At 34.6% G+C, this 14,759-nt stretch overlaps 2 protein-coding genes across 3 annotated transcripts in view; one reads left to right on the top strand and one right to left on the bottom strand.

Moving 5' to 3' along the window:
* Positions 1-14,759, top strand: part of LOC113111007 (uncharacterized) — a 101,720-nt gene that overhangs the window by 72,192 nt on the left and 14,769 nt on the right. For both annotated transcript variants that reach the window (XR_003293247.1, XM_026275373.1), the window contains exons 14-18: positions 4,086-4,200; positions 8,746-8,848; positions 9,027-9,096; positions 10,650-10,753; positions 10,824-11,003. Coding sequence is in view for 1 of the 2 variants with exons in the window: in XM_026275373.1 (XP_026131158.1) it covers positions 4,086-4,200; positions 8,746-8,848; positions 9,027-9,096; positions 10,650-10,753; positions 10,824-10,986 (555 nt within the window). In the remaining variant the exon portion in view is untranslated. The remainder of the gene's footprint in view (positions 1-4,085; positions 4,201-8,745; positions 8,849-9,026; positions 9,097-10,649; positions 10,754-10,823; positions 11,004-14,759) is intronic.
* The window catches only part of LOC113111008 (F-box-like/WD repeat-containing protein TBL1XR1), a 51,261-nt gene continuing 49,094 nt past the window's right edge, over positions 12,593-14,759 (bottom strand). The window contains exons 15-17 of the mRNA XM_026275374.1: positions 14,423-14,588; positions 14,234-14,335; positions 12,593-14,149 (exon numbers count right to left, since the gene is read on the bottom strand). Of these exons, the coding sequence (XP_026131159.1) occupies positions 14,123-14,149; positions 14,234-14,335; positions 14,423-14,588 (295 nt within the window). The 3' untranslated portion in view covers positions 12,593-14,122. The remainder of the gene's footprint in view (positions 14,150-14,233; positions 14,336-14,422; positions 14,589-14,759) is intronic.

Genomic DNA, 14,759 nt, shown 5'->3' with positions numbered 1-14,759 from the left:
CTTTTGCTACATTTTTCTGCATCCATTTGAGGCTCTTGAGATTTTTACAGACCCTTAAATAAGAAATCTTCCTTGCATTCATAAAAAGGTCATGTACTGCAAAAGGTCAGTATTTACTCAAGCCGTTCCAAACCTGTGTGACTTACTTTCTTCCATGCAACACAAAAGAAAAATACTTGAATATTTTACTAGTCAGTTTTATATGCAATTGAAATAAAAGAAAAACTGAAGCATTCAAGCTTCACAAGAACAGAAAAGCATAGTGGTAACAATCCAAAAAGCTTAAGTATTATATTCCAAATATATTTGACTGTAAAAAACAGTCAAAAATTGTTAATAAAAATCATCCCACTCATAAAAATGAATTGATCCAGTTCATTCATTAATCAAACCGATTAGGTTGTCAAGTTCAAATAACTCTTGAGTAATAACAGTTTGTGATCTACAGAAGTAGGGCTCTATGATTTCCGCAATGCAGAAAATGCGGATGGAATCGCGGAATCCAGTCATAAAAACGTAATTTACATGTATGGAATGTCATGAAATTTGTCCAATTTTGAATTAATCAAAATTAGGTCATAGCACTTACATCAAATCGCGATATGGTTTAATATCTGTAAATATTAAGCCGGAAAAGTCTATTTAAATATGAATCCTGCGTGTCTGTGTTGAAAGGCGTAGACGCGGAAGCGCGACTTAGTTTATTACACTCACTGAAGCGCGCGTGGCGCTCGTCGTGATTTCAGCTTCTGTCGTCTCACTAGGTAAGGACGCAAACACATGAGGAACAACTCCAGAGCTGCTCTGACAGAGATACTTCATGAGCATTTGACGGTTTGATTTGCGTAAAACTACTTTTAATTTTAATTTAAAGACAAGTATTTGCCAGAAATGTATTAATATTGTTCAGGAGACTGCACATTTAGACTACTACTAAAATAAAACAAACTTTTTTTTTTAAGGAATAAACACAACATTTCCTCCATGTTTTATTTTTAATAGTAAATCCCCTTTGTTTACCAAAAAATAAAGTTTGCTTAATTTTCAAAGTTTGCTTAAATTTCTAATAATTTTTAAAAAATGTTTTATGCCTTCGTTTGATAACCAGAACAATGTAAATACACAACAGTATTTCTGAAAAAAAAAAATTTCATAAGGTTATTTTAAGAAAAATGTGAATAAATTAAGTTGTTTTTATGCATTTAAATAATTAGACATACTAAAATACAGAATTAGGTAACAAAAAACATGGTGAAGATAAAATAAAACATTTCATAGGGCCCTTAACATGTAATTTTGTTAAACTGTTAATACATTGTTGTGTAAATGTATAAGTGTTATGATTTTTATTAATTAGACTTGCTTTTTGATTAATACAAATTAGATTTAACCATTAAAAATGAGTTGAGAAAAATTAAAATGGAAAAAAAATGGAATCCAGAAAAATAATAACAGAAAAAACGGACTTTGAAAAATAAAAATAAAACAGAATTTGGGAAAAAATAAAATGGATTTCATAGGGCCCTACAAAAGAAACAATGTCACCTACATCTTGGATGCTCTGGGGAAAGCAGATAAACATAAAATTTTCATTTTTGGGTGAACTATCCCTTTAATATGAAAGAACACCCAAATTAAAAATATATGAAATACATACAGTATATAAGCACAAACTGTGTTCTGTGAAGCCCGACAGTTTAGTCATGATGAAAGACATGGCTGTGGTTTGTAAACTTCAGCAGAGTTTACAGAGAATTTGAGAAAAAGTTGTGATCACGTTCAGAGGAGCACAGTGCCAGCGGTCTTGTAGCTGCTTGTTTCTATTTATACGTAGACAAGCACGTTTCATGGGTTGCCTGATACCGAGTGTATCAAGCTGACAATTTCATATGCAATGCAGCGAAGATATAAATAAAGTCTCTTCTCCAAGGAGCGAGATGAAGAGAACTTTAGAATCCTAATTTGCATGGAAACATCTCAAATTTATGATGCGGTGATGTTATATTTCTTTAACGCGGTTCAGAATTTTCTTTAAATTAGATAAGCTTGCAAATTGCCTTAAGCTGGATGTTTTTTTTTTTATGTAGATCATGTTTTATTTACATCTGTTTTTGACATACTAGATTACGACATTCGTGGATTCAAAGATAACGTCCAACAGATCATCCATCCATCATTGGTTCTGTTACCAGGTGCTCATCTGAATCAAAGAAGCTAATAACAGCAGCCACTTTTTTGGCTTTAATGAATGGTTTGTCTAATGATGGCAATTTGTCGGCGATAGCCTAGTGGGCAGTGGGCTGACATATTACTGCGATGCATTGCAAACATCCCAAGTTCGAATCCCGGCTAAAGGGACTTTTCCTGATGCCACCCAACTCTCTCTTTCTAATAAATAGAGGTTATTTGAAATTGAAATCTTTTGTAACTTTATAAATGTTTCTACTCTCACTATTAATAAATTTAGTGCATTCTTGCTGTATAGAAGTCTTAATTTCTTTGATCAGTAAACAGCAACAGCAGAGAGTTACCAAAAAAGCAATATTAAAGCAGTCCATACTAATATTTTGTAATTTGCCTATTCACACCGGCTACTAAATATCTCCTTTTGAGTTTAACTAAAGAAACAAAGCCTTGCAGGTTTGAAAAAACATGAGGATGCATGAATTATTATGGCTGTGATGTCACTCAGTGTCTGCTGTTGTAATTCTTAACTTCAGATGTGATTAGCGTATGGCCCTTTAATTCTGCTGTGAATGTGCTGTATTTCCTGTGTGTTTGAGTATTCGGTGGCAGCAGAACAGAGGCAAAGTATTAAACAATAATGTGCAGTCTTTTGCCTCAGGGGCCAATGGTGAGACTGTGCCATGAGTGAGAATTTGTGATCTAATTTAGGGGCAGTGAGGCGTTGAGTCTCCTCTCTGCGGACTTTTGGCTCCCTATACCAATCCATTTGCTCTTGTTTTTTTTTTGTTTTTTTACTGACCAGCCGCTCAAAACTTTTCCAGAGCAGTTGACCCAGGGCAGCAGAGCCCTTCTAAAGAATGGACAGGCCTTTGGCATTTCCTGGCATTGTGGAGATGTTTGATGTTAAAGTGGGTCCTGACCTAGAATATCATGCAGATAACACAAAATGCACTTATTAAATTAATTTTCATGAATCAGTTCCTCTATCTATATATCTATCTGTCTGTCTGTCTGTCTGGTTATTTGTTAAACAATACATGCATTGAATAAAAGGCTTAATCAGCTTTTAAAATAAATGTTTTATTGCTCAGCCCTACTGCTGTGCCTGTTTCATTATTATCAAAGTCATATGAGTCCGGAGAACCAGATTTGGCATATCAGAGCAAAAATACCAAAATATTTCTCGGCATGCAGAGGCGAGAGAGAAAAGTGCATGAAAGAGCCCAGGGATGGTGTGCAGGGCTGAGATTCCAGAGACAGGGCTGAAAGATTGAAATGTCAGATATGAGTCAGACCCGCCAACCACAAAGAGATCATGGCACTCGCACACGAATGAGAACAGAAGACAGAAAGGCTATACTTGGAAAGACCCAAATTTCCTAGCCCACACACACAGCGTGTTATGAGTTAAATCCTGTTTTATTGATGGGGTGAAAATGACTTTTCAAATCAAAATGTTTTTGACAAGTTGCATTTTTCAATGTGCAGTGCATTTGCCCGGAGCTCAAAGCCCTTTTGAGCTCGAAGTTCATCTTTTTTCTGGATAAAAACAGTTGTGAGAATAAGACAGAGGTTTTAAAATGGCAATAGTTTTGCTCTTGATCAGATATATCTAACCTATGGTTGTTTCTAGTGGGATTGTGGACCACATTTTTTTATCTACATTTTATTTTAGTCAAACATACAAACTTCATAGTGCAGATGAGATGCTAGATTCTCAATGCGGTCCCTTGAAGTCAACTTACCAGTTCAGTTGTGCTCAGAAAGACAAATGGTGACATCTAGTGGTGACCTGGTGGTATAACAGCTGCAACACACACATTCTTTAACTGTGTGCATTATTTCAAATCTGAAATCTGCTGGCTGGTAATCTGACGAGGCTGTGTGCTATTCCTCAGATCATAACACAGAAGTACAGCCGCTTCTCATGGGTGGCAGAGCTGATCCAGGTCTTTACCACCATCAGTATAACCGTGAGCTTCCTCGTGATGGGCACAGCCATGAAGCACACCAGTGAGTTTTTTTTTTTATTATTATGCTCTAAGTGCTTCATCATGCATGTATTAGAATTTGTAAAAAATATATATATATCCCATCATCACTCTGTTGGCCATGTGATGCCTATGTTAATCAAACAAACTTTAATATATCTTATATAAATTCATTTCCATTATACATAATGTTTTGGCATTTTCTTGGTTAAAAAAACATTACATAAAAAGATAGAACAAAAATAATTCAGTTTGGTATTTTATTAACATTTATTTATTATTTTAAATAATAATTATACATTTCATAGTGTTTTTATGCATTTTTACATTTATTCCAAAATAATAATGAAAGGCAGTAACAGTTTGAACATTAGTTAACATGAACTAACAATGAACAACACTTCTACAGCATTTATGAATCTTAGATACTATTTACACTAAGTGAAAATAACTACAGGATGTTAAAATAGCAGGATTTTCTGCTGTATATACTAATTTCAAATAGTGGCAATTATCTGCACCTTGTATTGTAGAACATTATAAAACACAAAAACAGTTTGCAGTTCTAACATATATAATTTTAATTCAAATTATTAGATGGATGTCACCTTATAGGGACAAAATAAGCCCATGCATAGCCATGATATCTAAGTGGGTCCGTTGTTCACTTAGTCAATAATGCCATCATTTCTTCATTCAGGCCGAGAGCTGGCACAAAAAACATTTAAAGCATGAACCAATCACATCCAATCATAACTGATCATATCCAGTTATATCATGATGGAGGCATTGCCTCCTCTCACGTGACTTTCCCCCCATTCATTCTCAGTTACCCCCCACTAAACCCACAGCACACTAAGGGGTCTCTTTTGTAAGTCAATGGGCTGAAGGGAGGCAAGCCTCTGCAAGTGTCCTACCTGCAGGTGTCGCTGTTGGGCAGTGTTTCTTTATAAAAAACATGCTTTTAAGTGTCATATTTATTAGTGATATTTGCATTGTTTAATTTATGTAAAATTGATTTTTTTCTCATCCAATTTTTTGAGGAGACACTGCCTCCCTTGCCTCACCCTGAAACACACCTGATACCTGATTATATATATATATATATTAGTGCTGTCAAAATTAGCGCGTTAACGCATTCGATTAATTTGAAATATTTAACGCGTTAAAATAAAATAACGCAATTAACGCGGTTGCAGTTTTTTTTATTTCCAGTTGTGGCCTATGTATGTTCAGCGTGCAAAGAAATATGGATAAGACCAAGGAAGGACTTTTAGACGGAAAGTTTCAGTATAAAACTCTGCCGGATTACTCTTCAGTCTGCCACAAGAAACATTATGACTGTAACAGTGCGTAAATCAGACCTTTCTGTAACGCTAACGTTAATAAGCTTAAACGAAAATAAAGAAATAATTGTGTAGCGGAGTTTTTTTTGTACACAGTGCTGCAAACTGTCAATCACTCCTGTGCGCGTGCATCACTGTCCTCCTCAGCTGCAGCAACTTGCGCTCTCTCTCTTCATCAAGCTTTAAAACAAAAAGGGGACAAAAAGATCATATTGTCTTTGTGCATAGGCTATAGATTAATTAGATAAATGAATATCTAAATCTGTGCCTTGCCGTCTACGGTATTTTTTTAGAACTTAGAAAAAAGATGCTGCAGCCAATGAGCAGCCAGCGGGGGCTGCAGGACGACTCAACCTCCGCAGACAGTTTTTAATGTTTATCAGACAATAAATACTCAAGATTTTGCTTTAGTATAACTCACAACGAGTTTCACACACCTTCTCCGGCCACGTTGAGTTGTTGACACTTAACAGTGGGAAAAGCGACACATGCGCTATTCACTTGTATAACTTAAGGGTGAATGGGTAATGTAGTTTCTGCTCTGGGTGGGATGAATTAGGAAGCTTGCATTGTGAAGGGCGCTCTGAAAATCGGCAGTGCAGGTAAAAGATTAAAACCTCTATTAAAACAGATGTCCAAATGAGCGTACCGGTACGCTACAAGCACGTTCTGGGCGCACGGAGAGGTGGCGGTACGCTCAAGAGCTATATTTGGAAGTGGCGGTACTGAGTACCTGTGCATACTGGCCCACTTAAAGCACTGGCAATGACTATACTTTAGAATTTTTTTGCAGTCCACTTAGAATTCAACATGGAAATCATTTTTGTTTTTTATTGGCATTGATTGTTTTGAAATTCAAATGGTACTTACATGCCTGTGTTTTTATTTCTGTAATAAATATGGCTTTCAAGCCAACAGTTAATTTGGAGGATATTGATGGTTTATTGCAGGTATGTTGTTTACATGAGAAAATCTGTGTTACAAGTTAAACAAAAATTCCAATAAACAATCATATTTTGAATTTAAATAGTTTCTTTGTCTTGAGTTTACATTAATTATTTACATTTGACATTTACATATCCAAAAAGTTTCAGTCTTTTAATTGCGATTAATCTATATATATATATATATTGTGTGTGTGTGTACTTTCAGCCTTATATATAGTCTTCATTTTTTATTATGTGTATATATGTGTGTGTGTGTGTGTGTGTGTGTGTGTGTGTGTGTGTGTGTGTGTGTGTGTGTGTGTGAAATCTCCTCCTAATATAAAAAAATTGAAAATAAAGATAAAAATATATATATAATAAACTGTAACAGAGTTGATCAGTCGCCATGCAGTAGCAAACCCAGATTTCGAAGAGTTTTCCTCACCGGTCTGCCAGTGGACTCACCAGTGTGTCCTACACATGATCAAGGCCTCCTCCGAGGTTCTGACTCTGACTGCTCTTGGCTCTCTTACACTGCCTGCTGCATCTATCACAGAGGCTGAAGCCAGTCCAGCCAAGCTCTCAGCAGAGGGTGTCGGTGTGAATTATGTCCAACCCATGGCTCACCAGCGTATGAATTCAAATAGCCTCTGTAACACATTACAGTGAGTTGCATGTGACACATTCCATCTGTTAATGCTGAGTGAGTGTGATCTCGCATCTGGCTGTTAGTTGCTAGTGTGAAACAGTATTGTGTAGGAAGAGACTGTATGAAGTTACTATGATGCTGCAGAGCAGGTTAATTGAAAAGACTAATTAGTCTTAAATTGAATAAGAAGATTAATGTCAGAGAGAGAGATAGCCATGGATTAATTATTACCTGGAATCTTGTTTTCAGACACAAAATATCCCATAGTCAGAACTCGGAACAAATATTCCAAACAGTCTTCTTTTAAAGGTGAACAGAGTATGTACATTTATATATAATGTAAATGTAATATGTAAACATTTTAAAATTTAATTTATTCATGTAATGATGAAGCAGAAACTAAAGCTTAATATGTGTCCCTGGACCACAAAATCAGTCATAAGTAGCATGGGTATATTTACAGTAATAGGCAAAAATACACTGTATGGTTCAAAATTCTAGATTTCACTTTTATACCAAAACTTATTAGAATATTAAGTTAAGTTCATGTTCCATATTTTGTACATTTGCTACCATAAATATATCAAAACATAATTATTGATTAGTGATATGCATTGCTAAGGACTTCATTTGGAAACTTGAAAGGTGATTTTCTAAGTATTTGAATTGTTTTGCACCCTCAGACTCCAGGTTCTACTAATATTTACATTTACATTTATTCATTTAGCAGACGCTTTTATCCAAAGCGACTTACAAATGAGGACAACAGAAGCAATCAAAAACAACAAAAGAGCAATGATATAAGTGCTATAACAAGTCTCAGTTAGCTTAAACGCAGTACAGAATAGTTGTATAAATAGTATAAATAGTTGTTTCTCAGCCAAATCTTGTCCTGTCATAACAAACCATACTCCAATGGAAAGTTTTCATATGGTGTATACATTCCCTAGACTGCTTCTGTGCTCCAGGGTCACGTATTTTTGTGGAAATGGTGATTTTTTTTTTTTTTTTTTTTTTTTTAAGTTATTTGAAATAATAACTTTAATGCTTTTACAAAAAATAATAATAATAAATCTGTCAATTTTGAACAGTGCATGTGTAGTACTTGAAGTACTAAAGTAAATAAAAATACATAAAAAAATAATTATTGTTAAATATTGTATATATTTAATATTATATATAAACCAATTGGTCTATATAGACAAAAAAAATCTATATTGAACTATAAAAAAAAAAAACTATTTTGACCGAAAAATCAATAAAAGCGTAAAAAATTTAAGTGAATATAAAAATATTTGTAAAAATATATAAAATGTGAACACTGATTTTCACTCCAGTTAACAAAAAAAAAACTATATATATATGTATGTATGTATGTATGTATGTATGTATGTGTGTATATATATATATATATATATATATATATATATATATATATATATATATATATATATATATATATATATATATATATATATATATATATAGTTTGTGTGTGTGTGTGTGTACATGAATGTGATATTTTTTCCTATCTGTGGCCTTAAAGAAACCTCGCTAATAATGCATTTCATGATTGTCTCTTTACAATGTAGCCATCAGATTCCCGCAGCACTATTTTCATGAGCTAACGTTGCTTCTGCTTTCAGTCGATGGCCTCGTCTCCTCACACTGGACGGAGAACGCTGAACGGATGGCCAGGATCAGCTCACAGTGGAGGACATCAGGCCAGAGCTTCCAGCACTGCAGACGGTAAACTCTGGATTCAGCCCTGACAGATGATTTCACACACCATTTCTTACAGCTTTACAGCCCATCAGCGCACACACAGCCAGCACATTCCTTTACCCTGCTAATAAAAAAGGCTTTTGCTGCATTAAAAACACTGGCTTTGATAAATCGCAATAACTTCCGCTTTCCCTTCTTCCAGGTTCTTCAGCACTTTCATGTCCTTTTTGGCTTTCGGCCTCATTTTTGTCGTTTCAGCTTGTGATCCGAAGGTCAGTACTCATTAGAAGCTGATGTTTGGAGTTTATGCTAATAATGTGATGATTCATGTGGATTAGGTTCACATATTTCTTCTTTTATACAGCTGCAGTACATCTCATTAGAGGAAGGATGTGCACAGAATAAATATAACATCGAGCAGCCACTAGTGATTACAGAGGAAGTAGAATGCATTGATTCGCCAGGTTCAGCCACTGCTGGAAGGTTTTGCATTGATAAAAAGCTTCAACAGGTGGACTGCCAGTTATTCTTTTGCCAAAAGTGCAAATATGCATTAAACAAAAAATACAGTATTCAAATAAATGATAACTAAAGTGCTGCATGTTGCATTTTAAGCCTAGTCTATCAGTGTTATTTTAGTATTATTATGTGTATATTATATTTAGCTTTAGTCTATTTTAGTTTTAGTTTCAGTTATATAAATATTTCAGTTTACAATTATTTTAGGCAGTTGATTTTTTTCATTAAAACTGTTCTTCATTTTCCATCTTATTATTGTTAATGAAAACTAAAATAAATAACTAAAAAGATATATATTAAAACTAAATTCCTTAATACGTAATAAACAAAATTTGAAAAATTGAAAAAACATTAACTGAAATGAAATAACCTGTTAAAATATTTTACTTCCGCTAGATGCTAAGATAACATTTGTCATTTTCTTTTATTTGAACTTGAATAACTGGAATAACTAAAGCTAAATATATATTTAATTAATTAAATAACAATTTAGACAAATAAAAAATGACAAAAAAACACAAACTGAAAATTACACACACACACAAACACACACACATACATACATCTAAACTTTTATTAAAAAACTTAACTCAAAATATCAATGATACTAAAATAACACTGATTTCTACTACCAAAAAATGTTTAATAGATATAATTAGAAATATTAATTATTAAAAAAACTATTAAAGTTTTCCCATCTAATTATCTGTTGCATAGGGATATTAAAATAATAGATTAGGCTTAAAATGCATCACAACACTTCAATTATCAGTGTTATTTTAGTATTATTATTTATTTGTATATATTTTATTTATCACTTTAGCATAAACCTATTTTAGTCAATGTTTCATTTTACATTTTTTAATTATCCATTTGATTGCTTTTTACAGTTTTTTTTATTGTTTACCATAACGGTTTAGTTAATTTTTGCTATTTTTATTATTTATGCTATAAAAAATAAAAATAAATAAAATAAAAACTGTTTACAACTCCAGGACACTTCTGTATAGGGCTGGGCAATGTGAGCAAAAATTTATATCTCTGTATTTTTTGGCTGATTTGCGGTATACGATAGCCTATATATCGTATTTGGATTAAACAAATAAAGTGAATGGAAGAATGTAGGCATATATTATGTTCAGAAAAGGGGTTAAAATCACATTACATTGTAACATTGCAAACTAAAAAAAAATATATAATTTTTAAAGCAAAAGTTAAAGTTACTAAACTAAAAATGAAAATATTAAAAATCACAGACTAATTGAGTATAAAGGCTATGTTTTCCATCTGGTTATCTATTGTGTAGGGATTTGTTGTGATGCTTGACAAAGTGGTCTCCTTCTCCTTGAACACTGAGGTGGGCTTGTTCATCTTCCTCATGCTGAGAGCCTCCAGATCCCAGCGTTTCAAGTGAGTAACAGCATTTGTTCATCCATATCCCCATCCGTCCTGCTGTTTCACTCCTCCTTTCTGTTTCCAGGCATCTGACGGTGACTCTGCCGGCGAGCGAGAGACTCTTCAGGCTCCACTGGCTGCTGCCCATCTACTTCCTGTTCGCCGTAGCTTACGACGTCTTCCAGAGCATCCTAGAGATCACTGAGAACATGGCGCTGGTCCTCCACACCAACTCTTCTCTTGGATGAGAACGACTGGATATCAGGTGGGACAACATATGCTGCTGAGGTCTCTCAGGAACGGACAGTTATTACCTCACACAACACACACAACTCCGGAGGATACACACACTGATCACAGAACCAGCCCAAACGTCGTTCACAGTACCGCAGCAGTGTACAGTAGGTAAAAAAAGGCCCCTAGTTCTCAAAAGCTAAGACTATTTTGATATCCTCCCAGTTCAGTTTAAGTTAGGACACATATTTTGATTTCCTCAACAATACTCGGTGATTAAATCTGCAGTCGTGTCATCAAACCATAGCAACGTTCCAAGAAGAGCTGCTAGAAAAAGAACTTGAAGTAAATCATGGGCAGTTATTGTATCCAGTATATAATAAGTGATTTAACGAGCAGGCTGGAGTGCTTTGACGAGGAAGAAACCACAAGACAACAGAATGAAATACAGTGATTTGATTCAAGAGGTTGGAGTTGTTTATGTATGACTAGATCACATCATTTGGTTTTAAAACTGCACGGATTGATATTATGTAATAAATGATTCAAATACTTTCTTGGCAAGATTATGTTTAATATGGCTGCTATTCAATTATAGAAATGGTTCAACCAAAAAAATGGGAATTATGTTGACAAGAACATACATAAAATAATCTAAAACGTAAATTATAATATTTAGCTTGAGGTCTGGAAGTAGTTTTTTTTTTATTTTATAAATAATACTTCTATTCAACACGGATGCATTAAATTTATCAAAAGTGAGAGTAAAAACATGTTACAAAAGATTATATTTCAGATAAATGCCGTTCTTTTCAACTTTCTATTCATTAATTCAAAAAAAAAAAAAAAAAACCTTTCCGCAAAAATATTACCCGGTTTTGAACACAAATTATATTTCTTGAATGATTTGCAAAGATTTTTTTTTTTTTTAAATATATTAAAATATAAAACAGATATTTTAAATTGTAATATTTTACTGTGCTACTGTTTTTATTGTATTTCTGATGCAGGTTTGCAGAGCATGAGATTTCTTTATATAAAAAACCTCGAACCCCAAAGTTGTATATAAGAAAAGTTTTTAAACTTACAGTGGAAAAACAATAGCAATGTCTTATCTGCCTAATTAAATGGACTTTTAAATGACAAAGCAAAGCAAAATCAAGCAGTATTAACCAATGATGTTACAGTCTGGAATAATGACAAAAACACAAGTGACATTAGTAGGCATAAATAATGGATTTTCTTTCTTTAGGTAGTCAGGTTCCGTTTTAAGTAACACTAGCGGTTTAATTGGCACCATCACTTAATATTAAATAGTCAGACCAGGAGAATTTAAAAAAACACAGCCATAATATCAAAATATACTTTATTTTGGACTCCAGATCTGATTTAAATGACAACAGATCAATGCAATGCAGGGGGAATTTTTGCAACCAAAAACATTTGACTGGGGAAACAAAGATCAGGTGTGGGGACATCTGAGAACTCAAGAGTGAGCAGAACTGAGGTCGAAGCTGTACACCCTCAAACCCACCTCCAGTAGTTTGTCGGGGTTTTCTTTTTTCTCCCTTTTTTTTTTTTTTTTGCGTATTTACTCTTTTTATTTTATTTTTATATATATATATATATATAGCTACAAAGAAATATGCATTACAAAAGTTATTTTTTTAAAAGAGTACAAAAAGTCCAGGAGACACAGATGCAGTTAAGAATAATGATTCGAAACGACAGAGGAACTGAAGGTTGTTGTGAGCAGGCAGACGCTGGGGCAAAGGGACGACTCAAACACCCTTCTGTTGTCATAGGCTGTAATAAATAGTGTTCAGATGTTTTTCCACTTTTTTTTTTTAATCCGTTTCAAATCTTTAAATACGACACCTTGGTTTAAATGCAAGGTTATAGCCTAAAATATCTCTGTGAGGGACAAAAAAAAAAAAATTCAGAGAGAGACTTTTGCACTCTTGGGGTCTGTGACTTTTTTTTCCCCCTGGATGTCTAAACACGGAGAAAAACAAAGCACATTAGTACAGACTGTCCTCATGCAGGCCATTACTGTAAATGAACATCAGCATCCCATTAAATGTCAGTGCAGAGAACCCCAAAAGCACTAAAATAATGTCTCTCCAACGTTTGCTCAATGTTCTGTCAACAGACTTGCTTTAGGTTTTGGGTTCTCCAACAAAAAATGCTTAAATTTTATGTTTAGCATAATAGAGAACAAAAAAAAAATACTGGAACTGAAAGACAAAATGAATAGAGTAAATAATCCAATTATTAAAAAAGTACAAATTACGCTGATGGGTTTGGGTTTAATTTAAAATATTTCAAATCTAAATCAAGTTTTTCTGTTTTCAACCCACATGTATGTCAAACTTCTGTAATTCGAACACCACGTCTACGATTGCCAAACAAAATTTGTTGGTGTTTTTTAAGGGAACGTCTACCAACTAAATACAGTAGTATGAGTGAACGGATGCATTTTCTGTGATGTGCATGCCTTTTTGTTGTTGTGGTGGTTAATGTATCTCTCATTTGGGGGGAAAGCAGGGTTCGAGGGGAAGAGAAGATTACAGTTACACAATAGCATAAAAAGGAAAACCAAAGAACAAGGAAAATATTGATTTTTTTTTTCTCATGTCCCCACACTGTTGAAATCACAAAACATCCAGTACCAAAAAGACTAAATATCTGTACTTGTGTTAAACGGAGGAAACCGTGAGTCTTGGAATCATGCAGCTGTGACGTCAAATCAAATGTGCGAAAGAAAGAGGGGGGGAGGAAAGAAAACGGTATGTCTGCACACTGAAACGGAAACTACCAACAAAGATTAAAATCCTTTCGTTCGTTTATTTCGATGAGATTGGTTTTGAAGAACAAATAGTAAAATATCTTCCAAATTTGGTACATATACAGTCTTCTTGTCTTTCTTTCTTCCTCTGTTATATTGTTTTTTTTTTTCACCTTACAAAAGTCATTTGAATGTCTCGGGTTGGAATCACATCCTCTCCGCTCGGCTTGTGGCGTCAGCGTGCTTGTGTTTGTCTGTAGTGGCTGGCCATGGTTCAGGGACTGTAGCAGTTTGAGGGTCAGGGACAGTCATTTTGGCTATGTACACATTCATAGTCGGTCCATGGCTTCCAGCAAGCAGCGCTATTTCCGCAGATCTAATACACAAACCTACAAATGAAAGCAGGAAAATATTTAGTATAGGCATTATCCGTTACCTTTATTTGAGGTGCAGAGCACTAAACTTGTACTTACAGAGCCGTCCGACGCACTTGCTCCTACTTTGTCTCCTGCTGCATTCCAGCAAACTTCAAAAATGCCCCCCGTCCCCCTGTAGCTATGGACTAAAGCACCAGTCTGTGGAAATGAGAGCAATAAGAGTTCAGATCCAGCTGCATTTGGGCATTCTCTGGATGGGATGGATCAGAGCTCCTCTTGTCTTACCTGTGTGTTCCAGATGTGGACACATTTGTCAAAAGAGCCGCTGGCTAGATGGCGTCCGTCAGGGCTGAAGGCCACGCTGTACACGGGCTCCTGGTGTTTGGTTAGTGTGTGGATGCAGATGCCTCGATCTACATCCCAAAGCCGAACAGTGGAGTCAAAGGAAGCACTAGATGTGTCAGAGGAAAAAAAAAAAAATGTATTCGTTTTATTAAACACCACACATTTTATTAGGGCTGTAACACCAAAAAATATACTATTTTAATCATTTTATGACTTAAAACCACAGTAGATTGTTACTGCCATGTCAATGAGTATGTGTGTATATGTGTGTGTGTGT

The sequence above is a fragment of the Carassius auratus genome, chromosome 11, assembly GCF_003368295.1.
Source record: "Carassius auratus strain Wakin chromosome 11, ASM336829v1, whole genome shotgun sequence".
In the NCBI taxonomy this organism is placed as follows: domain Eukaryota; kingdom Metazoa; phylum Chordata; class Actinopteri; order Cypriniformes; family Cyprinidae; genus Carassius; species Carassius auratus.
The sequence above is the reverse complement of the archived record's forward strand: the minus strand, read 5'-3'. Positions and strand labels throughout refer to the sequence as shown.